Genomic DNA, 26,178 nt, shown 5'->3' on the forward strand with positions numbered 1-26,178 from the left:
TGTTATATTTGCACAGCAGTTCCCAAATGTGTCAATGTGGCACAGTGTAAAGAGGCTGGCCACAATGATTAGGAGGATTGTTTTTTTTTTTTTTTTTTCTGGAAGAATCCTTTTGACAGCTACAAAAATGGAGGAGTGCAAGAGACAGCAGACTTTTATCTGAGCATTCGCAAAGTACTATTATTGCAACCCACCCTTAAATCATAAGGGGTTTACAAAACCAAAGTACAATGGCACTTTGTTAAAAGGACATCAGGCATGCATGCAGCAGTGCACAGAAATACAATCTGTTCCCCTGATGCTAAGGTTCCACAGAGGAAAATATATTTTTTCTGCACCCTTATTCCTGATGATTCACAACGAGCTACAATAATGAAGCCATTTGGGAAAAACAATTTTGCTGACTTTTCTCTGACCTTCTGGAATATATTGGAGCTACTCTCTACATTACTTGGCCATATCATCACAGAGGTAGGAGCTTGGAGTTGATCTCTTTTGTCCCAGGTCTACTCATTTTAACAAAATAATGGTAGGGGAATCCTTCACATAGAGGATGAAAAAAAAAAAAAAGACAGTTGATTTGCCCCGATGAAGGTGCTAAAGCGTGAAGCTTTAAACAAGTATTGAAACTAGTCAATACATTAGTCACCAACTGCACTAAATGTGTTAAGGTGACAAAAGTAAATTTTTAATATGTGGTGGGACAATATAAACAAAGAAACATTCTGACAGACACATTTGGAGAGTTTTATGGTACTCTGAATCAAAAGGCATGGTACATGAATTATATATCATGTAAGCAAGCTTTTTATTGAGATAGCGGAACTCCGAAATCTTAGCACCACAACCAGCATTTGGCCGGTGCACAGCTGTCCCCAATAAGGATACGGAAGAAAAAGGATTTTAAAAGATGTTTGCCTCTCACAGTATATATAATCTTAGTGCTCAACCCGAATCAAAGATGGAGCCAGTGAAAAGAACCAGTGCATAAAGCACGGTGATCCTCATGCAATACCATATACCATATGCATTTTCTTCTCTTTACGACACCCCAGCAGCAAGACCAACACAGCCCCTTATTGACTGTTGCACTATTAGACATCGTCCAGCTACCTCTACCCATGAAGACCAACACAGTCCCTTACTGACTGTCGCCCTAACAGACATCGTCCAGCTACCTCTACCCATGAAGACCAACACAGTCCCTTACTGACTGTCGCACTAACAGACATCGTCCAGATACCTCTACCCATGAAGACCAACACAGCCCCTTACTGACTGTCGCACTAACAGACATCGTCCAGCTACCTCTACCCATGAAGACCAACACAGTCCCTCACTGACTGTCGCACTAACAGACATCATCCACCTACCTCTACCCATGAAGACCAACACAGTCCCTTACTGACTGTCGCATTAACAGACATCATCCAGATATCTCTACCCATGAAGACCAACACAGTCCCTTACTGACTGTCGCACTAACAGACATCATCCAGATATCTCTACCCATGAAGACCAACACAGTCCCTCACTGACTGTCGCACTAACAGACATCATCCACCTACCTCTACCCATGAAGACCAACACAGTCCCTTACTGACTGTCGCACTAACAGACATCATCCAGATATCTCTACCCATGAAGACCAACACAGTCCCTTACTGACTGTCGCACTAACAGACATCATCCAGATATCTCTACCCATGAAGACCAACACAGTCCCTTACTGACTGTTGCACTAACAGACATCATCCAGCTACCTCTACCCATGAAGACCAACACAGTCCCTTACTGACTGTCGCACTAACAGACATCATCCAGATATCTCTACCCATGAAGACCAACACAGTCCCTTACTGACTGTTGCACTAACAGACATCGTCCAGATATCTCTACCCATGTTGCGGTTTAGTTCAGACTCCTTCCCCACCACTACTGAACTTCATAGTGGACCAGGCAGCAGAGAATCGATTGACGAAAGGCAAATTATGATATTTTCTGCACACACTTTATCATGAGTTTTTTTGGCATGGTTACTAAATATGTTATCTTTTTAAGAGCCTTTTCCAGAGTGGTCAAAAAAGGGCATATGCCTAAATTTGAATGCTAGTTTTTTTTCAAAGTGATTGGTCATTGAAGGAGAAGGAAGCTCCTCCTTTGAGAAGAACGCACAAGAGAAGCTTGCCTTGACCCCCTAAGACCCTCGGCCGGGTGATACCGGTGGGCATATAAAAAACAGCAAGAATAATACACATGAGAATCAAGCACCCTATTTTGAAACCAATTAGGTTTGTTCCAGGGAGGCTGGAAACAACTGGATAGCGTGGATGATGTGATCTCTCATACGAAATCAAGCTATTAGCCAGACTGCCGCATTCTGCACTCCCTGGATGTAAAAAGCCAATAGGCTAACAAACAGCTTCGGTAGAAGTAGTAGGATAGGGTATGAGACTGGTCCTTCCTCTGTTTTCTCCCCTTATATCAGCATCAGGTGTGAAGGTTTAATGACCCTCTGCCCTGGGAGGAGGAAGGGCTGCATGCAAATCTGTGAAAAATCCCAATGCAAGAAAACTGCATGCCTCATAATGCTGTGGCACTGGTAGTCTTCATCGCTGTTGCTGATGTGTCACACAACTTCCTTTCAAATGAATCCACTCACTTGCTCTCCTAGTCTGAAGGAAAACTGGAAGGGGCTACAGGATGTGACTTCACTGCGGCAGGTACAATAAACATATCTGGCTGCTGGCCCATTCTGGGAAACAGGGGATCATGATCTGGTTGTCTGTATTTGTTCTGGAGTCTAGATGGAGCAGACTTCCTGATGCTGGAGCTAGGAATAGTTGAATGGAGGTTCTAGGGATCCAGGGAACAAAGGCAAGAGAAGCCTGGATGTTGCTATATTAATTTGTTTTACAAAACACAAAGATTATTGTTGTTAGACTCAGCAATGGGATGTTCATCTTTGCCGTCCCTTTCCAGTAGGCCATGCATGAACTTTATGGTCCCTCCTGGAAATCTTCTGGCAGTGGTTGCAGTCTTTAGGACAATGATCTTAAGGAAGGTGTACCATGCAAACATTATGGCTGTCTGACTTGGCATTACAACAGCTATTTCTTTGCTTTCAAGAGAGAACATTTTCTCTAATTTGTGTATTGGCAAGTCCAGGAAATACTTTAGGATGGCTCCAGTTCTTGCATTTTGAGTAAGGCTGCAACCCATCCTACCATGTCCGATAATGAAATTTACCCATTCAAACAGCAATTGGTATCAAAGTTCTCTGGGCCACCAGTGTTGAAGACTGGGCAAGCAAAATCGTCATGCAAACGGGTAAATGTCAGCTGTACAGACCAATGGGAACCTGGGGCTCAAAGGCTTGCTGACAACCCAAGCCAACGCTCAAGAATACATAAACACACGACTACAAGAGCCTTTGTGAACACTCAGGAATTAAAAGCACTGTCACCGATACCAAAGACAGGAAGAGAGCAAGAGAGGAACAAATGAAATCCTTGCAGGCTACCAGAGAAAAGAAATTCTGGGCATTTTGAAGCTGGGGATTCTGCAACCTGTTTACAGCAAGCCCAAGCACAAAAAATGTTTACATAATTTTTTATTGTTGTACTCTGATATCCTGAAATAGGACAGAACGAGCATATTAACAAATGCGAAAATTGTTGTCAAGGTCACTACCAAATGGGTTAGCAAAGGACTTCGAAGTAGATGTTGAATATTCGACCTATGACAAGTCTGGTACGAGTCAGCAAACGTTTTGATATCAGCCTTAAGGTGGCCTCGTTCTGACTAGGTTCGCTTTGATTTCTGTCTTCGTAACCCCTTTTTGATGGGAACATAATGAGGACTTATTTTTTGTATAACTGATAAGACCCCATGTAAGGATATGTTATCACTGCTGAACTAATACTATTTTAAGTACTGATCCTAGGCCAGCTTGTAAGGCGCTCTCTAACCGGGGGGGGATCTAATTCTTCCTATATAAAATCTAACATACAAATAAAATAAAATGGAGGAGAAAAACATGCTACTGTCCTGAGAATTACCCTACCACTATACTCAGAAAGGACAAGTCACTACCTGAAACTTGGCACTGCGTGGGCACCGGCCGCAGAGCACAATGAACACTAGCACGTAACACAGACGTGAGTACGGTTGCTGCAAAAGAAAGACAAGGTGACAACAGCGTCCGATGCTTATGAAAAGCACCTTGTACCATCCAGCAAACACTGCACTTCAACACCGAACACAATCATTACTGACATGACAACACTGACCAACACTTCTCGATGAATGTTATTCTACTCACCAGTTGTTCACTTGGAGGAGAGTGAGGTTAGTTTGCCCAGCAATTTGTTTCTTCTCATCTTCAGTAGGGTAAGGGTGCTGTTAAAAATAAACAGACTTTCAAATTACATTTTACAAAAGAAACAAACGATACCCATCTATCTGAAGCTGTGCATAATCCTGCTTTCTTATGGCATTGGTTTTTCTCACACTTCTAAAAGTGAAGTCAAGCCAAAGCCTGCTATTGGCCATGCTCTCGGGGGCGACGTGATGTAGTGCAGGGTGCTGATGTTTGAACAAGGTGTCCTGAGGTGGTGACTGGAAGAGACAACTATAAAGTAACCCCTGAATCTGGAGCCTCTCCCGACCTCTTCCCTTACCTGTTTCTGAGTGACTTGTCAAAGGTTAGCATCTACATTCTGAAACTTCAGGCCCTTTTAGACTGAACTTAAGAGTTAGCTTTTCAGGGGTGAAAAGCTGGTACTAATGATGCAGTGGTATTGGGCCCAGTGTAGTTTCGCCTTTAATGGTACGTTGATATTCCAACTTCTGTGTGTGTGATGATGTCTGGTGTGATGAAACTGGTTTGTGTTCTGGGTTAGTAGCATATGTATGGCAAACGGTTACATTTTTTAGAATTATATTCACAATCCTTTGTCCTGACGATGTGTCCCTTTGGACTGATACTTTTAAGGTTCTGGGATGACTAAATAAGTGGGAGAGTGTGTTTATTTTTGCAGCTTCAGTGGAATGGCCAGCAAGTTGTCCCTTTCTTCAGAGTGAGAAGTGTTTTACAAAGCCCCGGTGTACTAGCCTCCTCAATATCTGAGCCTTAATTCTCTGAGTCAGGAGTGGGGTTTGAGCCGACTCTGAAAAGAGGGTACCAAACATGTTACTTATCCATTCATAAAATGTAAAGTTGACACATCAAGGTGTTGGATATTAGTGTTGTTATTGAGTGGTATCTTGTTCCAATTTAAGACAAAGGCTGCAAAGTTTAAGGATGCCGAGAGACAAGTACCTTCAATGAACTATCAGGTTAAATGTTTAGTCCATGGATGAAAAGTAGGATAATTATAAAAACCTGATAACATTTGGGAGCTGCTCTCACATGCCCTTGTCCATTGATCTCAAAGACCAAAGTTAATTTTGATTCCCATTCCAAACAACCCACATCGTTTGAACTTTGTTTCTTACTGACTTCATGTGCGCTTCCAAAAACGATGGAACCAAGGGAAGATAATGAGAAGATGTCATCTACAACATGGGGTATTCTGGTCTTTCATTCACTGTCGTCATAAGTCATTCAGGGCAAACATACGAGCAACAAACACACAGTTTAGAGGAAAATATACATCATTCTGAGTCCAATCACTAAACTGCCTAAGAAAAAGGTGCAGGTCGGTAATGTCGGGGATGAGGTGTAGTATAATGACTAAAACTCCGACTGCTAAGGCTGTGATCCTGGAATTTAGTACAAGCTTCATCACCTAGCCCAACAGTGTGCACATTTGGGCAAATTGACTCATCTCCCAGTGCCTAAAACTGTACACTATGCAATCTCAACTCTCTACAGCTCTCTGCTGTGCCACAGCTAGCTATATGCTACATAACTGATAACATCCACCAATACATGTTTTTCACTGTGTGTACACATGGTGGAGCCACTCACTTTGAAGAACAAGTTACTTACCTTCAGTAACACTCATTTTGGTAGATACATGATCTAACCAGAATCCTCACCTTGTTAATACCTCTGGGCACCAGACAGGATCCTGCGATTCTTCTCAGCAGCGCTCACGCGTGCCAGGAGGTAGCATCATGCAGCTCCTCGTTGATTCTGTCCCACGTCGCCTCGCAAGTGACACCAGAGTCATAAGTACCAACAATACGCACTGACGTCAGTTTCCTTTTTCAATGGCCGTACTGTTGGACGAGGAACTTCATAACTGAACAGATGAGACAGTGTGTACATCTCGAAATTGAGACCTTATGACAGACTGAGAGAAGAGTTAATCCCGCAGAAAAGGGTGTGGATGGAAGTGAGAAATCTGCAATTACACAGAGTATCCACCAGAAAGAGCATTAAGAATGGTAAGTAAATGGTCAGTCGTATGGATACTTCTGAACGCAGATTCCCCACCTTGTGAACAGATACCAAAGCAGCACCTCCGAAGGTGGTTGGTCTGCCTAATGACTCAAACCAAAAGGTGCGGCAGGACCGCTCAAGCAATGTGCCTCTCCCACTTAACCTGGCTATCAAGGCAGTAGTGCTTCGTGAACTTAAGAAAATGACGCCCATGTTGATACCTAATAGATTTCTAAAAGAGGTAGTCTGCATGCCAAGGCAGCAGAAGCAGCCTTGGCTCTGGTTGAATGACCCCTCAGAACTTCTGTATGCTGCTTCTTGTAACAGATCTTAATACTGAGGAATATGCTCCTTTTCTGCACCACCTTAATTTTCTTTGCTTCAACAAACGCCACAAAGAGCTAATCATCCACCTAATGGTCCTTGGTACAATGAATGTAAAAGCTCAAGCTCTTGGGGGCGTGGCCTGACCGGCGAACATGGCAGCCACACTTTAAGTAGGCTCCCGGCAGTGGCCTCATTATCTGACACCATCTGCGGCCACACTGCACCCTAATATGCCCCAGTGACTCCCTCGTCAGTCGATCTCTCTCCAGTGACCCGTGATTGCAGCGGCCTTCAGCAGCAGCCACCTGCAAATCACCGAGTGGATGACGCCTGCCAGGCCAGATGTGACGCTGCTAAGCTGAGTGCTGGCTCGGCCGCTGTGGCTGGAATACTACAGTCCGGGGGCCCTGCGGTCCGCTGCGGTGTGCAGTCTGCCTGACAGGGACACACGGAGGGAGCGGTGAGGCGTCACAATGCCGTGCTAAGGGAGGAGGGCATGGACGACCTCCTGTCTGCCCACCTGGGCCCAACTTAGAAACAGGGGGCACAGCCCACGAGAGCCTACTGCTGAGGGTTAGTGCCAGAGCGCTGCTGGACGCAGGCCTGCTGGCATCATGAGGGTGTTCATCGCCTCGCCTGCACACCTAGGGGGAAAAGGCCTCATGCACCTGGCCGATTCCTCCCTACCCTTAATTATTGGGGCATAGTATGGCCCAATGGCGGTGTCACCCCACGACCACCAGGAGGAGCAGCTGGCTGCAGGGCCCAACACGCAAGGAGCAGCAAGACCCTGATTGAAGGTACGGCATTTGGGGTGCTGATCCTCCCCCCAGCTATATCTATTTAGGGGGGTTGGCAACTCTTCTTCTGGATTGGGCTTAATAAGTCTAAAGGCCCCGGACACAGACCAAAGCCTACCCGAGGCCCCCAGTGGGGCTGTGTGTGTTGCCGCCTGGCTGGGCCTGATAGTAGATTGGTGATCATATGGCTGTTAATGGACTAGACTTGGCTGTTTAGACTAAGAGGGATTCTACATATTTGACAAACACTGCCTACGCGGCTTTGCGGTGGCTTGGTGTGTCCCTGGGACCCCTGGACATGCGGCCGTATTTCTATTCTCCCTCCTGAACTCAGATACATTCAATTGATGGGAGATTCCTGGCCACAGGGAATGCCACACACCATCTGTGGATTTGCACAGCTGTTCCTGCCTTGGCTAGCTGCTCGTGCTGCCCCACAAGGATCCCTGTGGGGGTCTGGCAGGTCACCTGCATCATTGCCTGGGGCCGCTGACCACTACTCTCTTGCCAGCCGCCATGGCTAAAGACAAGATAACATCTGCTGTCAAACAGAGTAACCTTGATAAGTATGCTCAGCAGAAAAGTGGTATGCCCCAGCCCCGGGGAGAGCCTTTGGTTGCGGGGGCACCAGATAATGCTGTGCTTCTCGCAGCCATCATGCAATCCCGAGACATGCTCGATGCAAAGATTGGGGCTGGCTGCGCCAGGACCTCCACCGTGATGTTGAGAGTATCACAGAAACGGAAGGTAAAGTATCTGGGAGGAGAAGTCGGTGGTAGCCCTGCAGCAAAGGTATCTACCCTGATGACGATATCTGAGAAGCTGGTGACACGGGTGGAGAACGCAGAAGGCTTGCCCCGTTGGAATGACCTGTGATTCGCTGGGTTGCCAGAGAGATGCAAGGGCTCATCCATGGATGTGTTCCTCTCCCAATGGCATGAGTCAATCAGGCCGGCAGACATCCTGTCGAACTGCTTTTTGATAGAGCAAGCTCATCAGGCACTTGTGAAGAAGCCCCCTCTGGAGGTGAGATCCCACCTGGTGATCTCCAAAATCCTCAGTTTTATGGACTGCAACGCTATACTTACGTTCGCCAGATTCCAGGACAAGCTTTTGTTTTAGTTGCACCACATAATGATCTTCCCAGACTACACAAGCCAACAGCAGCAGCAGTCGGCAGTCCTTCACGGCTGCTAAACAACGCCTCTGGCAGGTTAAGGTCCAATATCCCTGCACAGCTTCCGATAGTGTTTAATTCTAAAACATACTTCTTTGGCTCCTCTGAAGAGGTGTTCTGCTAGGCCGACGAAAAAGTACAGCTGAAGCCACACCCCGCCTTGATTCAATTTGGATTCATCACAGGGAGAGAATAGAGAACACCCTACCAAGACTCCATCAAAATGCAAATATAGATCATGGCCCTCCTGGAGGTCTTCTAGGAGGGACAAAATGCCTTGATCATTGCAGTGGCACGGCCTTGGGGTGATCTTTCTTGTCTCCAATCCATTTTGCTCCTATCTCACAGACGTGGGTTGTGGTATCATGTTGTGATTTTTATAATTGCAGTGTGGTCTCTAAATCCTTCCACCGCCTGCCACAGAAGCAATTAGTTCATATACATCAACGTTCTTTTCTTGTTGGGATGGAGGGTAGATGAGTGTCCCAGGGGTCCCCCACCGGGGGCTTCATGGTTTGTGAGTTATTGGGGAGGGTCATTTGTTGTATGGTTTGTATGTTCTGGGGCTCGCCTACCACCCACCCAGCTACTTTTGTCCCACCTCTGTGTCGTCCCCGATCGGTCCATACACATACAGTATGAGTGTTAATATCCCTTCGGGCCTTCTCCGCTTTGTGTCCTGGAATATCTGATGCCTGGTGGACCAAAAAAAAAAGAGGGGCTGTACTGAGGCATGCCAAAAGGATAGGGGCAGATGTCCTACTATTACAAGAGACACATCTTCTTGGTTCCGGAGTCCCTTGCCTGGCAAGATATGGCTTTGATCGACTTTACCACTCGGGGTTCACCAGGGGCGCATGCAAATTCAGACGTAAAGGGACCCCTTCCGACACACCAGAACCTGGACAGATCACAGAGGTCATCACGTGGTAATTACTGGATCCATCCAAGGGTACCCCATCTCTATCAGATGCTTCTACACGCCCCCTTACACCCCTGCCATTGGGGGAGTCTTTTGTGGCCTTGGTGCTGCATATTTGGGAGAATTTTCCTCAGGGCTTAAAGGTTTTTGGCGATGAGTGCAATGCTGTCATGGACCCTCACGTAGACAAGTGGAGTGTCGGAGGCGGGCTGTGGACACTGGGAAGTCTAGACTCACCACTCTTTCCACCGCCCTTAGCTTGACTGATATATGAAGAGCTCATCACCCAGCAGACATTGCATATTCAGACACCTCCCAGTCACATGGCTCATTTTCCTGACTCAACTTCTTTCTACCCACCACATATACCCAAAGGGCAGCGTAGACAGACGTTCTGACATGCGATCTGTCCGATCACTCCCCCATCACCCTCCACATCCGTGTGGGGCCTGTGAGGCCAAAGTTTCAGTGGGGTCTCTCCCCGTGGCATTTTATGCCACGACTGGTCACCCATCTCCTAAACAAACTTCAGGCCGCACTTCAGGGGGTGCCCCTCCTGCTGGACTGGCACCAGGCCGAGATAGTCATATTTCTAAAACCAGGCAGGCCACCGGAGGAGAAGACGTTGTATCGTCCAATTGCCCTTCTTAATACCAAGGAAAAGCTTCTTGCCAAGACACTGGCAGGCAACCTTGCGACACATATTTAAAACAGTCTGGCTTCATGCCTCACCGGGCCACAAGAAAATCTCTATTGAGTCCATAATGTGCTTGCCACTGCTCCGCACCATGAAAGGCAGGAGGCACTGCTTTGCGTAGATATGGACAGAGCATTTGATTCTGTGGAATGGGACTATCTCTTTGCCCTTTTGCAGTGGTTAAATGTCAGTCACAAATTCCTCTTGTACGTACGACTTCTCTACACTGACTTGTATGCCTCAGTCAGGGTGGCTGTTGAGGCCCTTTCTGGGGGATGAGACAGGGGGTGTCCTCTCTCTCTCCTCACTCCTTTTTGCATTGGCTATAGAGCCCCTCGAGATGGGGGTGAGAATGGTGCCCGGGTGTGCAAGTTCGAACGGGGTCCCGGATTCTCTGAAAGAATCGCTGTTTACGCTGATGACATCCTATTCTTCCTTAAGAGATCCAAAGACGACACATTGTACAAATTATGCAGGTCTTCAGGGAGACGTTGGGCCTCCACATGAATGCCACTAAATCCCAAGTCTTCCCGGTCAATGGCTGTAGTGGGCCCACCGAGTAGGCCTCTGGCCTGACATGCACAGTTGGTGGGTTTAAATATCTGGGGGTGTTCGTTTTCCCCAGATCGAACATTGGCGTGGGATAAAAATGTGTCCCCTTCACTGGCTAGAGTGAAGAATGAGGTTGGGACCTGGTCGCATTTTCCTCTTTCGCTGATGGGCAGATCAACCATATTCGAAATGGTGTTCCTTCACCGCTTACTGTACTCTCTACAGAACTACCCCCTGCCCAATACCCCACACGTGATTCAGGCAGCTCGATTCCATTCTTGGAGGGTTCCTTTGGGGTGGGTGGAGTGGAGTGGAGTGGTGGTGGTGGGCGGTGGGTGGGCTATCCCTGGTTACTCTCAGGACCTGCTTTCTGTCGACCTACAGTGGAGGTATCGCCACAATCACCATTTATGCCTACTCCCCACCTCCCTTCTGTTAGTCAATAATGACTAGTGGTATGGGCCACAAGAGGATCCTCCATAGGCTCTGGAAAAACAGCCTAAGGGCAGCAAACCTATCCTGTCATATCTCTGTGGTGGCAGGGGCCCTGCCAGATGCTACTCAAGTGGTCCTGGAACTCTGGGGAAGTGCCCTCCAGGGGCTTGAGATGGCGGGGTCACCTGATGGAGGAGACACCCCTCTGGCATGACAGCATGTTGCCTCAGGTATCCCAGCTGGAGGGATTTCGATCCTGGGACATAATCAGCATCTCAGCCATGGGAGATGTCAAGCAGGGGAGGGTGCTGAAATCATATCAAGGCCTCCAATTGGAATATACCCTCCACCGAAGACAATTCCACTGATACCTCCAGGCTCCAACATGCCTTGATGTCTTATAGAAGACACCTTCGGGACCTCCTAGAGTTTAACTCCGTTGAGAGCAGGATCCTGTTGGGAGACCTTGAGTCGCACAAAATAACTCAAATTTACCAGACCCTAGTCAATCATAGTACCAGCACACTATACAGTCTCAGGGTGGCATGGGAACAAGACCTGGACAATGATGATTGGGCTGAGGCTCTGGGGGCTCTCAGGGGAGCCTCAGTCTTGACCCACCTCCGCCTCATCCAATTCAAATATCTGCACAAGGCCTATTATACCTGCTACCGCTTGTGGCATGTGGGCCTGGTGGCTTCACCCATGGGCCTCCAATGTGGTGTGGCTGATGGCACTTTCCTACATTCGGTTTGGAAATGCCTTGCACTGCAGCCATTTTGGCGCAGAATATTCTCCTGTCTTGGTGAGGTTCTCTCCTGGGCGATACCATGAGAACCTAAAGTGGCTCTGCTTCATATTACGAAGGACTTTGTGGGGAAAAGGTATAAAAGTACTCTCCTATTTCCAGGCCTTACACTTACCAAGCAGGATGTAGGCAAATATTGGAAGGCGGAAGCCCCGTCTCCAATTGCGGCCTGTAAACGGGGGATGGACCAAAGCATATTGAGGTAGCTGTGTACAAATCCCGGGGCTGTCTGCAGAAATGCCATAAGATCTGGCAGCGACGGACTGATTACAGGGGAATTGCTCTGGACCCAATACGCCCTTATGATCCCAGGGCCGACGATAATATTCAATCCTAAGTTTGAGAGAGAGAAATGGGGTTCCCAAGCACTGATTGTCAGCCACTGGTCGACAAGGGGATGATTAGGGGGAAGAGGAAGGAGGGGGGATAGGCTGCGAAAGTTGTTTCTCTTATTGGTATACCTTTATGTTTTATGGTATCCACACATTCTTGAAATTATGCTTTCAGCTCATGTCGGGTATCTCTGAATATCTTACATGTGTATAGAAACCTAATTAAATGTGTTCTTAAAAAAACAAGCTCAAGCTCTCAATCCTCTCCTCTTTGTAGGGTTAAGGTGGAGCAAAGAAAGCTGGAAGGGTGATGGATTGTACAACATATAAAGGAGTCACAACCTTCTGAAGGAATGCCACTAGTCCACAACACCAGTTTGTCCGGGGAAAAAGGTGGTGTAGGGTGGATGAATGGAAAAAGCTTCTAGGTCACTCATGCAATGAGCTGAAGTTATCACTATGAGAAAGACTGTTTTGAGAGTCAGTAGACGCAAAGGATAGCTGTGCATTGGCTCAAATGGGTTACATGTAAGGAAGGTGAGAACCAAATTTAGGTCCCACAATGGCATCACGAAAGGCTTGGTTGGAAACATATGAACCAGACACTCAAGAAAATACACCCTAACAGGTCATTTCAATAGGACGGCTGGTGCAATAAATGCAAGATAGCTGAAAGGGAGGACAAAAAACATTTAACAGCACTCACGGCATGTCCTTGCTGGGCTAGAGACAGCACAAAAAGCAAAACATCCAACAACTTTTTCTGTAACGGATCTGCATGGCAGGATGGACAGCACCTATCCCAGCGTCCGGCGTAAATCGTTGTAGATGGGTGCCAGTCCGCTAAACTGACATACACCACTTCTGGAGGTTCTGGTTTGGTTCCAGTTTTAATCATGTTCATGAAGACAGGACAGACCCAACATGATCAATTAGCGGAGGTTGTGAAACTTTAGAGATGGAATGAGGATGCAGAGAATATCTAAGACACAAAGGAAATCTTGGGTCCCTGTAAAATGGATGCATCTGGAGGAAGAATACCCACTACCAGGTAGATTTTGGAATATATTTTCTATCCAGCAACATTTTCAAGTAAAAGATTATAAAACAAAAAGGAAAATAAGCATGGGGCCTCACAGCGGATTTACAAAATGCTGACTTCCAAGCAGCAGAGTCCCTCAGAGCTACACTCTTGGTTTCATTTTGTGAAAGTGGTGTGAATATACACCACTCAAATTGGATGGACGGTGATGGTCAGGCAATTATGAATGTAAGATATGCACATGGCTTGGTAATTTTCTCTTCTTCGTACCTTTCTTACCAGGCTAGTTGCAGCCCTGACAATCAAGCTAGTGACTACAACAAACACGTCTGAGATGCAGGTTTATCCATGCATATATTCAGTGAATGAGTATTCCCTCAATATCTCCTCCTATGTTGAAGATCCTAGAACAATCCACTATTTTCAAGCAGTGGCATAACAAATACACCATAGCCCCTGTGGTGTGGGGCCTGAGCTCCAGCAGGCCTCTTCAGCACAATATAGTGGCCTGAGAGCTCCTGATTGAGTCCTGAGGGAAGCCCGTCCATGTTCTTTGCAGGGGGGCCCTCTCCAATTTCGTTAAGCCACTGTTTTCTCCTCCTACTTCTCCCGTGGAACAGTCACTAAAACTAAGAAATATTTAGATCTGCTTCAAAGCACACCCACACTGACACCTCCCACCTTTTGCTAGCTGAAATGAAGTTAACCTAATTCCCCTCCGATGCTCCTCATTGAGTTATGTGGTATTCATAGTGATACTTATATGTGAAAGAAAGACACTCTTAAAAAAAAAAAAAGAAACACAATTCAGGTGATTTACAGTTTTTAATTTTTCCTCAGTCTCTATTTTAAATCTTGGAAGGATGAAAGTCATGCATCAGCATTGTCTAGTGATGAATGTGTGCTGTGGATTGTTCCTGGTATCACAAAGGGCACATTTCTGCAATTCATCGTGGTCCTTGGATGAGGACTAATGAGCTCAGACTAATTGGTACCTTTCTCTAGTTCACTGTTCTTGTTTCTGAGTATTAGTCATTATTTAAGTGGAGGATTCAACAATGGAAATCCAATAATTAACGTAAATAATTTTACTTTTCAATCATGTGATCTTCACTGACATTCAGGAACAGAGACCGGAGTAGCAAACTACATGTTGCGGACCAAGTCTATATAAAAAAAACTGCTTAACTAAGTTCAAATCTGCTACCCATGCCAGGAATACATGAACAATGCAAGAAATTATTTGGCCCTTTTTATGAGGAGGCCATCTCTAAAGTTTTCTTTTTTACTTCCTCATGTCTCCTAGCTTGGATCTTGCTTTCTCATGCTATTTCCCTGAAACTTTGCAGTTAGGTCTGCCGCTTACCCTAGATCGCCCTCCTAGGTATGCTACCTCAGAATACGTTTTAGGTCTGTCCAATCCTTGGCCTCAGGTCTTATTACTCGCATCCTCAAACTAGGGAACCTGTAACCTTAGGTAACTCACCTAGAACCTACCTCCAATTACCTCTTATTTCTCTTACTGCTCCACTGGCGGACTACAAGCTTGACTGGGTGTCTTTGTGTTTACCATGAAACTCTAATGCTGGGCCCATCATTAAAAAACAAACATATACCTTTGTCTTTTTACTTGCATCACTTCGTTGGAGGTTTTAATGCAAACAACACTGAAATAACGTTTCCCCCCGTTCCACCTCCCTGATCTCTTCTGTAGTCAGTAGTTGCACACACATAGCTTCAATTACAATGGCAAATAGTAAATCTAGTTGTCCAAACTCCGACTTAGACCCTCACTTAGTAACCCTTCTTTTGCTGGGGCCTTATAGGTCTAGTAAAGAGTTGGAGACTCCTTAATCTAGGGGTAAGAGTCAGAGAAGTTCCATTCTGGACATACAGCTAACAGAGGTGACAAGGTTTTGGTCAATTTCCTTTCGGATTTGTTGAGATCATGAGTATGTTTTTCGGATGCTAATAACTGCTGATGTTTCCCAAACCACTGTGCTATGCTAAGGGTGCTTTTTTCTTCCAACACAGGGCTATGACGATCCCAGCTGTGCCCAGCATTTGCTACAGCAATGCATGGGTTATTCTCCCGAAGGTTTCCATTCAGTAGCCACAGTAACATTATCCCTGGATGGGCTGATACATTGTAACAAAGTACGCCTTAGATACGGCTCAGTGTCTGTCCAGAAGAAAGTTAAGTTGAAGCATTCCTAACATATCCGTGTCATAGTCCCTTTTTCCTTTGAGCATCTCCAGCATATGTTAGAAGTGGTTATGTGAATCTGATGTAACCTCTCCCCAGTACACTCATATAATATTTATAAGAGCATACTCTACGCGGTATACTTTTGAATTCACCAGTGATGTCAGACCATATGTCATTCCAGGACTTCCCAGGGATATCTCCGCTTAGTGTTTGTAAATACTTTTCCTGGAATTTCCAAAGCCTCACCCCAGTCGCGTCTTTTAAGAATGTCTAGATACCTGCTGTAAAGAAATGGCTCCCTATTGCAGTTACCCCCCCACTTTTTGCCTGATACTGATGCTGACTTGACTGAGAAGTGTGCTGGGACCCTGCTAACCAGGCCCCAGCACCAGTGTTCTTTCACCTAAAATGTACATTTGTCTCCACAACTGGCACAACCCTGGCACCCAGGTAAGTCCCTTGTAACTGGTACCCCTGGTACCAAGGGCCCTGGTGCCAGGGAAGGTCTCTAAGGGCTGCAGCATGTCTTATGCCACCCTAGGGACCCCTCACTCAGCACAGACACACTGCTTGCCAGCTTGTGTGTGCTAGTGGGGATAAAATGACAAAGTCGACATGGCACTCCCCTCAGGGTGCCATGCCAACCTCACACTGCCTGTGGCATAGGTAAGTCACCTCTCTAGCAGGCCTCACAGCCCTAATGCAGGGTGCACTATACCACAGGTGAGGGCATAGGTGCATGTGCACTATGCCCCTACAGTGTCTAAGCAAAACCTTAGACATTGTAAGTGCAGGGTAGCCATAAGAGTATATGGTCTGGGAGTCTGTCAAAAACGAACTCCACAGCACCATAATGGCTACACTAAATACTGGGAAGTTTGGTATCAAACTTCTCAGAATGATAATCCCACACTGATGCCAGTGTTGGATTTATTAAAAAATGCACACAGAGGGCATCTTAGAGATGCCCCCTGTATTTTACCCAATTGTTCAGTGCAGGACTGACTGGTCTGTGCCAGCCTGCTGCTGAGAGACGAGTTTCTGACCCCATGTGGTGAGGGCCTTTGTGCTCTCTGAGGACAGAAACAAAAGCCTGCTCTGGGTGGAGGTGCTTCACACCACCCCCCTGCAGGAACTGTAACACCTAGCAGTGAGCCTCAAAGGCTCAGGCTTCATGTTACAATGCCCCAGGGCACTCCAGCTAGTGGAGATGCCCGCCCCCTGGACACAGCCCCCACTTTTGGCGGCAAGTCCAGGAGAGATAATGAGAAAAACAAGGAGGAGTCACCCACCAGTCAGGACAGCCCCTAATGTGTCCTGAGCTGAGGTGACCCCTGCCTTTAGAAACCCTCCATCTTGATTTTGGAGGATTCCCCCAATAGGAATAGGGATGTGCCCCCCTCCCCTCAGGGAGGAGGCACAAAGAGGGTGTAGCCACCCTCAAGGACAGTAGCCATTGGCTACTGCCCTCCCAGACCTAAACACACCCCTAAATTCAGTATTTAGGGGCTCCCCAGAACCTAGGAAACTAGATTCCTGCAACCTAAGAAGAAGAGGACTGCTGAACTGAAAAACCTGCAGAGAAGACGGAGACACCAACTGCTTTGGCCCCAGCTCTATCGGCCTGTCTCCCCACTTCTAAAGACACTGCTCCAGCGATGCGTTCCCAGGGTCCAGCAACCTCTAAAGCCTCAGAGGACTACCCTGCATCTAGAAGGACCAAGAACTCCCGAGGACAGCGGCTCTGTTCCCCAAAGACTGCAACTTTGCAACAAAGAAGCAACTTTGAAACAACACACGTTTCCCGCCGGAAGCGTGAGACTTTGCACTCTGCACCCGACGCCCCCGGCTCGACTTGAGGAGAACAAACACCACAGGGAGGACTCCCCGGCGACTACGAGACCGTGAGTAGCCAGAGTTGACCCCCCTGAGCCCCTTCAGCGACGCCTGCAGAGGGAATCCCGAGGCTCCCCCTGACCGCGACTGTCTGCTTCAAAGACCCGACGCCTGGGAAAGACACTGCACCCGCAGCCCCCAGGACCTGAAGGATCCGACTTCCAGTGCAGGAGCGACCTCCAGGTGGCCCTCTCCCTTGCCCAGGTGGTGGCTACCCCGAGGAGCCCCCCCCTTGCCTGCCTGCATCGCTGAAGAGACCCCTTTGTCTCCCATGGATTTCTATTTGCGAACCCGACGCTTGTTTGCACACTGCACCCGGCCGCCCCGTGCTGCTGAGGGTGTACTTTTTGTGTGGACTTGTGCCCCCCCCCGGTGCCCTACAAAACCCCCCTGGTCTGCCCTCCGAAGACACGGGTACTTACCTGCTGGCAGACTGGAACCGGGGCACCCCCTTCTCCATTGAAGCCTATATGTTTTGGGCACCACTTTGACCTCTGCACCTGACCGGCCCTGAGCTGCTGGTTTGGTAACTTTGGGGTTGCTCCGAACCCCCAACGGTGGGCTACCTAGGACCCAAACTTGAACCCCATAGGTGGTTTACTTACCTGCAAAAACTAACAAACACGTACCTCCCCAGGAACTGTTGAAAATTGCACTGTCTAGTTTTAAAATAGCTAAATGTACATCCTAGAGGAATTATTATTCTCTTTCTCCAATTTACTGACTTGATGCTAATACTCTTGGAAGCCAAAAAGATGGGCTCTTTGCTATGGTCAGGTCATAAAGTATTTTTCACACAAGACTTCTCTCCTGCTACAGCTGCACGTCGCAAACAGTTTTTGGACTTACGTCCACAACTCAAATCCTTGAATATTCGATATGGTCTTCTTCACCCATGCCTTTTCAAAATTACATTCAAGGACAAATCTTACTCGTTTGAGGAACCTTCAGCACTACAAACGTTTATTAACCAACACAAAACAGAAGCAATGGAACTAGGAGCATCTGCAATTACTTGAAGATATAATTTAATTTGTCTTTAATGTCCTTTTTTTTTGTTTGTTTTGGACAGTTTTATAGTAATGGTTATGTTTATTATTTATATCCATGGTTTTCCACATCTGCATCTTCTTATTTTCTTATATATATATATATATATTTTTTTTTTAGATAGTGTTCTTTGTACAATCCTCATGTTCCTTTCCCAACCGTATCCCTTTCTCACCATCCAAACTGTTCTCCTACACGTTCCACTGTTAAGCTTTGATTTTTATTGTTTTTCATGTCACAGTCCTTTACTGTAGTTATTACATTATTTGGTCTCCTGAATGGTACATTTTTCGTTTGTATGTTTTTTTTTTCTTCCATGAAACTCGCCTTCATATGTTTTAATATCTAATATCACTTTTCTTGTGCTGAAGCCACTCTTGCCTGTCTTTTCAGGTTTTCCGCTGTCCCTCTACCTTTCGGGGTATTCACTTTCTAGCTTGTTTTTTTTTTAGCTTTCGTGGACTTTAGTCCCTGTATTGCCACATCCATGTATATACAACTTCTGGAGGTCATCTTCCTCCTTTTCTTTTTCTTTACTATCTTGTTTCTTCCTCATTTCTTTGCTTTTGCAAAATTGATATGCCTAGTTTTTTCATTGTTACAGCAGTTGTTTATTAATACTTCTTGTTATGCAACTTAGAACTGTTACTTGGAATGTTAAGGGGCTTAAACACCCCATTAAATGTCAGCGTGTCTTATCTCACCTAGCTCGTTTGAAATGCCACATTGCTTTGTTGCAAGAGACTCTCCTCAACGACTCTGAGGCAATTAAGCTTAAAAAACAATGGGTGGGGGACATTTTCTACTCCCCTTCCATCACAAACAAAAATGGGGTAATTATACTCATAAATCTCTCAAACCTACCATAATTTCATAGCATCAAGATACAGAAGGTCGCTGGGTACTTGTTACATTTACAATTGACAATATTTCTCTTACTATCCTTAATATATACGGCCCCACACATCCAGATCCAAACTTTTGGAAGAATCTTTCACATATTGTCTCTGAACATTCCTCAAACAATTTACTAATAGGCGGTGACTGCAACCAAATTCTCGATCCATTTTTGGACAGACGTTCCACGTCACGTTTCATTCCACATGCCTCCCACAAAGCTTTTAAAAACTTTATTTTACACCATTCTCTCTCTGATTCCTGGAGACTATGCAATCCCGACCTCTTGGAATACTCTTTTTATTCTCCTACCCACCATTCCCATTCCAGGCTTGATTATATCTTTCTGAGTAAAGGTTTATTGCAACATATGGTCAACTCTGAAATCGGTGCTATTTTGATCTCAGATCACGCACCTGTGATTACTGACCTTGATCTTTTTCTTAATGGTTCTAAAACATCTTCATGGAGGTTTAATAACTCTCTACTTTCAGATGCTACTTTTATCGCTTCCTACAGTAAGTTTATAGAAGAATACTTTCACATCAACGATAGTGATCAACTATCATTTCATTTTGTGTGGGATGCATTCAAAGCAGCCTCTAGGGGTTTTATCATAAGTTACGCTCACTCAAAAAAAAAGTCTGCTCAACAAAAATCGACATCCATCCTTGAAAATATAAAGTCCCTAGAACATGAATACTATATAATCACAAAACTAGTAAATCACATCTTGAAGCATTAGTCTCAGCTAAAATGGAGTTTAACCAATATACCACTGAACAAGCATGCAGCACCCTCCTGAAAATAAATGCCAGATATTATGGTGGCAACAATAAAGCTGGTTCTCTTCTAGCTCGATATTTGAAACAAAGAAAAGAAAAAACAACAATTAAATCTATCACAGATAACAATGGTGTTAAACACTTTAGAGATAAAGATATAGCATTGTGTTTCGCTTCTTACTATAAGGACCTGTACACTCCAGAACACATACCAACAGTTGAATCTCTCAACCAATAGTTCTCTAATCTCAAACCAAGGGACCCATTGCAGATTGACCTCTCATCTTTAGACCAACCCCTACAACTTACCGATCTATATACAGCTTTACAATCTCTCCCCAAGGGTAAGGCTCCAGGCCCAGATGGCTTCACAGTAGAATTCTTTATTCAGTATGCTAAGTCTCTTTTCCCCAAACTCTTTCAATTACTTAATCATTTTATAATGTCAGGTTCTGCATCTGGCTTATTTACGGAGGCAATGATTTGTCTTATTCCCAAAAAAGATCGGGATGCGACTGACTGTAAAAAATTATAGACCCATATCTTTAATTAATACTGATTGTAAACTCTATGCCAAAGTTTTAGCTCTCCGTTTACTCCCATATATACCTGACCATATTGATTCTCATCAATCTGGTTTTATCCCTAATAGAAATGTAGCAGATAATTCCCGTACTTTTTAAAATATTATTAACAAGGCATCTAAACTTAAGATTCCTCTGGCAGCTTTATCATTGGATGCAGAAAAGGCCTTTGATAGGGTCTACTGGGGTTTCTTGTCGAAAGCATTGGAATGGCATGGACTAGGTACTAAATTCCGACATTTTATATCCATTCTTTATTCCTCACCATGTTCCTCGGTTATAACAAACGGTATCCGATCTCCTTTTTTCCCTCTTAAAAGGGGTACTCGTCAGGGATGCCCATTATTTCCTTTACTATTTATTTTGGCTCTCGAACCTTTTCTATACCAATTAAAAACGTCTGAACAATTTACGCGGTTTCAAATTAATAATGCACACATCAAATTTATGGCATATGCTGATGATATTCTTTTGTTCATGTCTCACCCTGACACTTCTCTTCCTGCATTTCTGCATGACCTCAACTTATATTCTGATGTATCTGGCTATAAACTTAATATAGACAAAACAGTGGTCTTACAACTTAATGCTCATTGCACTGGCTCTGTATTCCTTGATGCAGGATTATCTTGGAATTCTTCTAAGATGAAATGCCTGGGGGTGTGGTACTGCACTACTCTCAAGGATACATTAAGGACTAATTTAGAAATCCTATCGGCAAAGCTTGTAGATCTCACACAGAAATGGTCTCCGTTATATCTCACGTGGTGGGGCAGCTTGGACACCATTAAGATGATGCTTCTCCCTATCATTAAATTCTTCCTTATGATGCTTCCTATTAAGATACCTAAACTATTTTTTAGTTCAATTGATAAAATTCTATCCAAGTTCCTGTGGAACGGTAAACAATCCTGAATCTCTCTCTCGAAATTAAAACTTCCTACAGTACAAGGTGGAGTTAATTTCCCTGACTTTATAACTTATCACAAATCTTTTTGCATTAAGCAAATACATCCCTATTTATCTACACTCAATGATGCCCCTAAAAAGCTATGGTTCTCTTTGGAAGAAACATTCATTTCTCCCTTTTCCCATAAACACATTATATTTATGTCTAACCCCCCAAAATTCTGGTTGCCCACCACTATCTCCCATTCAGTCAACTTACTGAAACCTTTTTTTATTTTGCATCTTACTCCCATTAATCAATTCTTTAACAGTCCTATTTGGCACAATAGTTCGCTCAGGAAACAAGGTAAAACCTTGTGTTGGAAGGCTTGGATGACTAAAGGTATTCTTCTCATTTCCCAATTATATCATAAAGACTCTATCATCCCTTTTACTACTCTCTCAGCAATTTATAATCTCCCTATTCGCATGAAATCCCAATATATCATTCTTTCTACTCTAGTCCAGGAGACCCTCAATAAACTTATACATCATAATCATTCTTCTCTTGCATCATCTCCACACCCGATTGTAACTTCTAATTATCCTAGGGCAGCTGGAATTTATAAACTTTTAAGAACGTCTGTTTCACCTAGACTCAAATCACCTATTGAAACATTGTGGGAATCAGATCTTGGTGTTGTTTGGCCAACTTCTTTATGGGATAGAATATGGTATAAGATACATTCCACTGCACGCACTGCAAGCCTCACACAGACCCTATATTTTTTTTATAATAGACTTTTCTACACTCCTGTACGCCTTTACAAATTCAAACTTGCACAAAATGACAATTGTTGGCGCTGCCACACTCATCAGGGTACTGACTTTCACATGTTTTTTTCCTGTCCATCCCTGTCTACTTTTTGGTCCTCAATATGGTCTCGCATTTCAGCAATAGCTCAGATCTCCTTACCAATGTCATATGAATTACTGTTTTTGGGAGGCGTACACGATATCTGGAGTTCATTCAGGCCTCTTGGAAAATTGGTGGACCTTTTGCTTTCTATTGCAATCTCTATTATTACTTCTAACTGGAAATCTTCAGAGAACATTACTCTCAGACAGTGGTGGAATTCTGTATGTTATCATCATAGACTTGACAGCTACAAGCTTGATTCAACAGGAACTTTCTTCAAACGTCATCAGCTATGGTTGCCATTAAGTAACTATCTCTCACGCACTGCGAAGGAAATTGATTTTTCTCCTCCTTTTTAAAAAATGTCAATATATTTCCTGTTTTTCTTCTTATATATACTTATTTCATCTTACATTCGCTGTAACTAATGCCTATTGCCTCTCTCTCCACATGGCTATCACTTGATTCCCTTTTCTATCCCTAAAGCTCTTCTCCCTCTCCCTCTTTCTTTCTTCTTTCTTTATTCAAACTTGGAGTCTTTGATACTATATTGCTGTATATGCCTAATTCATGTACATGTTTAAATATGCATTTACAAGTACAATATTCCTTATGCATATATATTCACAATTGCATATCTCTGTCCTGGCAATGTTAAGTTAATGTTCTTGTATTTGACTCAATAAAAAACATCTTTAAAACAAAAAAAAAAAAAATAGCTATATGTCATTTATGTGAAAACTGTATATGCTATTTTGCTAATTCAAAGTTCCTAAAGTTCCTACATGAAATACCTTTCATTTGAAGTATTACTTGTAAATCTTGAACCTGTGGTTCTTAAAATAAACTAAGAAAATATATTTTTCTATACAAAAACCTATTGGCCTGGAATTGTCTCGTGTGTTCCTCATTTATTGCGTGTGTATGTACAACAAATGCTTAACACTACTCCTCTGATAAGCCTACTGCTCGACCACACTACCACAAAATAGAGCATTGGTATTATCTCTTTTTGCCACTATCTTACCTCTAAGGGGAACCCTTGGACTCTGTGCATACTATTCCTTACTTTGAAATAGTGCATACAGAGCCAACGTCCTACACCTGCAATCAAGCCTTTGGGCCCCAACACCTTGGTCTTTTTTTCCTCCTCACATCTTTTTTTCCAAGCTTTCCTAACTAAGCACTCACTTCCGCAGGTCTCCCCGTCACAACTCAGTTCCACAGAATCCAAAACCTAAAATTGTTTTAACTAGAACTTGATTTCACAGGACTCTTCCTCATGTATTGCTTCTGTAAACCTTTTGCTAAAGTACACCATTACTTCTCGTTTCTACTAGCCCAGAACAGGATTCTGATCTGGATTTTACTTTCTCCCAGGATCGATTGCCTCGATGCACTTCAACTTTACCAAGACCTGAGCACACTCCAACACCTAATTTCACTTCTGAAATTAGTTCTGTTGATGGTTTCTGTACTCAACCCTACTTTTTCTGTAGGTCTCAAGGTCCTATCAAAAGCCTACTACTGTGACCTTTGGCTCTCATACATGCATTCTTTATTTTTTCATTTTCTTTAGTCCAGAACACACTTAACTTGAGCTACAAAAAGCCCAAGACAAACATGCCGTTCTCGTTTTCCTAGAATGCAAATATTTGCCCTTTCATGTCATGGACATAACTCTTATCTCTGGCTTTTCACTAGGCTCAGTTAACTTGCTTATCACAGCTCAACGAAAATGTGAGAACCTCCTTCGTGAGGCTCAAACAATCTGCGGGTCAACACAGCAACTTCCAGTGTATCTCCTTCAACCTGACTCCTGAAATACAGAAGGGAATTCAGAGCCCCACTTAAATGTAATCTGCTTGTAATACTTCTAAGCACTCCAGGGTACGGGTGCCACCAGACCGATGTACTGCAGCATATGTTTTGTGTGCCTGGATCTTTCCAGACGTGGATTGTCACCTTGGCTCTATAGTGATATTAAAGAGATCAGAGCATGAATAGCTACACAGGGATTAGCACACGCCTACACAATGGATATGCTGTCTGCCATAAGGCACTACAGTTTATTTGCACTGAGGAATGTCTCTGTGACATACAATGAAGACTACTTCCGCTACACACTGTAGCAGACTGTAGCATAGCATCTATGTTTACCATCTAAGATAGCGCCACAAGTATCTCTCTTTCAAAGTAAGTAAAAAGAATGCTGGCATTGCACTGGAGACTTGAAAAAAAGGGACACTACATTTCAGGGATTAAAGTCACACATACAGCACTAAAAATAAAATGTACAGATAGGAACACTGTAATTCCAGCAGCTGACCTACACAGATTGAAAACTCAGCTAGAAGGTGTCCTACCCTATGCAATAAAACACAAGGAATATGCAAAATGTGAGTACATTTGAATCACCCAGCCAATATCACCTTTTACTGGAGATTTCTTACCCCAATGTGCTGGAAGAGCCAGGACCGCATTACGTTTGTGGCGTGCTTGGGCAGAACCCCTCGCTTGTTCTTCGAAGAGCTGTCATCTTGATGCAAGATGCTCAGGTCTTGATTTAATTGTAGCTGGAGCTACAATGAAAAGAAAAAAGGTAATTTTAGAGAGTGTTTGAAAGCAATGCAAGAACATGCAGTATTGTGCCTGAAGAACAACTCTACCTTAATAAAATTCTTCTACAGAAAGATTTAAGATCAGTGCATCATTCTCCATCGATTTTTATAAAATGATTAAATAATTCTCTGGTTTCCATAAACCAAAGCAAATTACCTGTCAAGCTGGGTCACTTCGTTCTCCTCGGAGACAATCAGATTTTTGATAGAATGAAAGTCTTGACATAGATTAGGAAACCTGAAGGAACTGCAGGGAGGCTAATTCCTTCTCTAAATTATTTAGGAGAACTGAACCAGAGCGAAGCAGTAATCTGTGTGTATAATCAAGTTATACATAAACAGGCCAGGTACATAATAACTGTAGAAGAAGTGTTTTGCGCTGTGTGGAGGTGGGTTTGGTCTTCCTCTTTGAAACTCCTGGTGCCACTGTGGGTGTCATATGGCCCAGCTTAAAACGAGCAGGCTCCGTGGGGGACGGAGGGGTGCCACCGCACAATACTGGAAAGAACAAAGAATGGGGAGAGGCAGGGGTAGCCCAATACAGGGAACGAAAGAGCTAATAGTACAGAGAGAGACATGGCAGAGGAAGAATCACTGAAGAGGGGGTGTCCTTTTCAACGTACCCTCTGGGAGCTGCTGCACAAGATTGGGAAAGGTGTCTCCTGGCTTGCAACCAAATTTGAGCCCTTGGAAAAACTAAGGCAACTAGGAAGAAGAGTTGCAGGACATCTGCATTCCACGAACCTATAAAAATCAAACTTCGAGACACGGTCTTGGAAGTTTCTTCTTACTAACATCCTCATTCCTTTGCTCGTTACTCCGCCCGCTTCCACTCTTCTTACCAAT

At 44.4% G+C, this 26,178-nt stretch overlaps 1 protein-coding gene across 2 annotated transcripts in view; it reads right to left on the reverse strand.

Annotated features, from left to right (window-relative positions):
• Positions 1-26,178, reverse strand: part of PKNOX1 (PBX/knotted 1 homeobox 1) — a 255,051-nt gene that overhangs the window by 21,837 nt on the left and 207,036 nt on the right. For both annotated transcript variants that reach the window (XM_069202965.1, XM_069202964.1), the window contains 2 exons: positions 25,165-25,293; positions 4,325-4,401 (listed from right to left, as the gene is read on the reverse strand). In XM_069202965.1, coding sequence (XP_069059066.1) covers positions 4,325-4,401; positions 25,165-25,293 — 206 coding nt within the window. The remainder of the gene's footprint in view (positions 1-4,324; positions 4,402-25,164; positions 25,294-26,178) is intronic.

This window comes from Pleurodeles waltl, chromosome 8, assembly GCF_031143425.1.
Source record: "Pleurodeles waltl isolate 20211129_DDA chromosome 8, aPleWal1.hap1.20221129, whole genome shotgun sequence".
NCBI lineage: Eukaryota > Metazoa > Chordata > Amphibia > Caudata > Salamandridae > Pleurodeles > Pleurodeles waltl.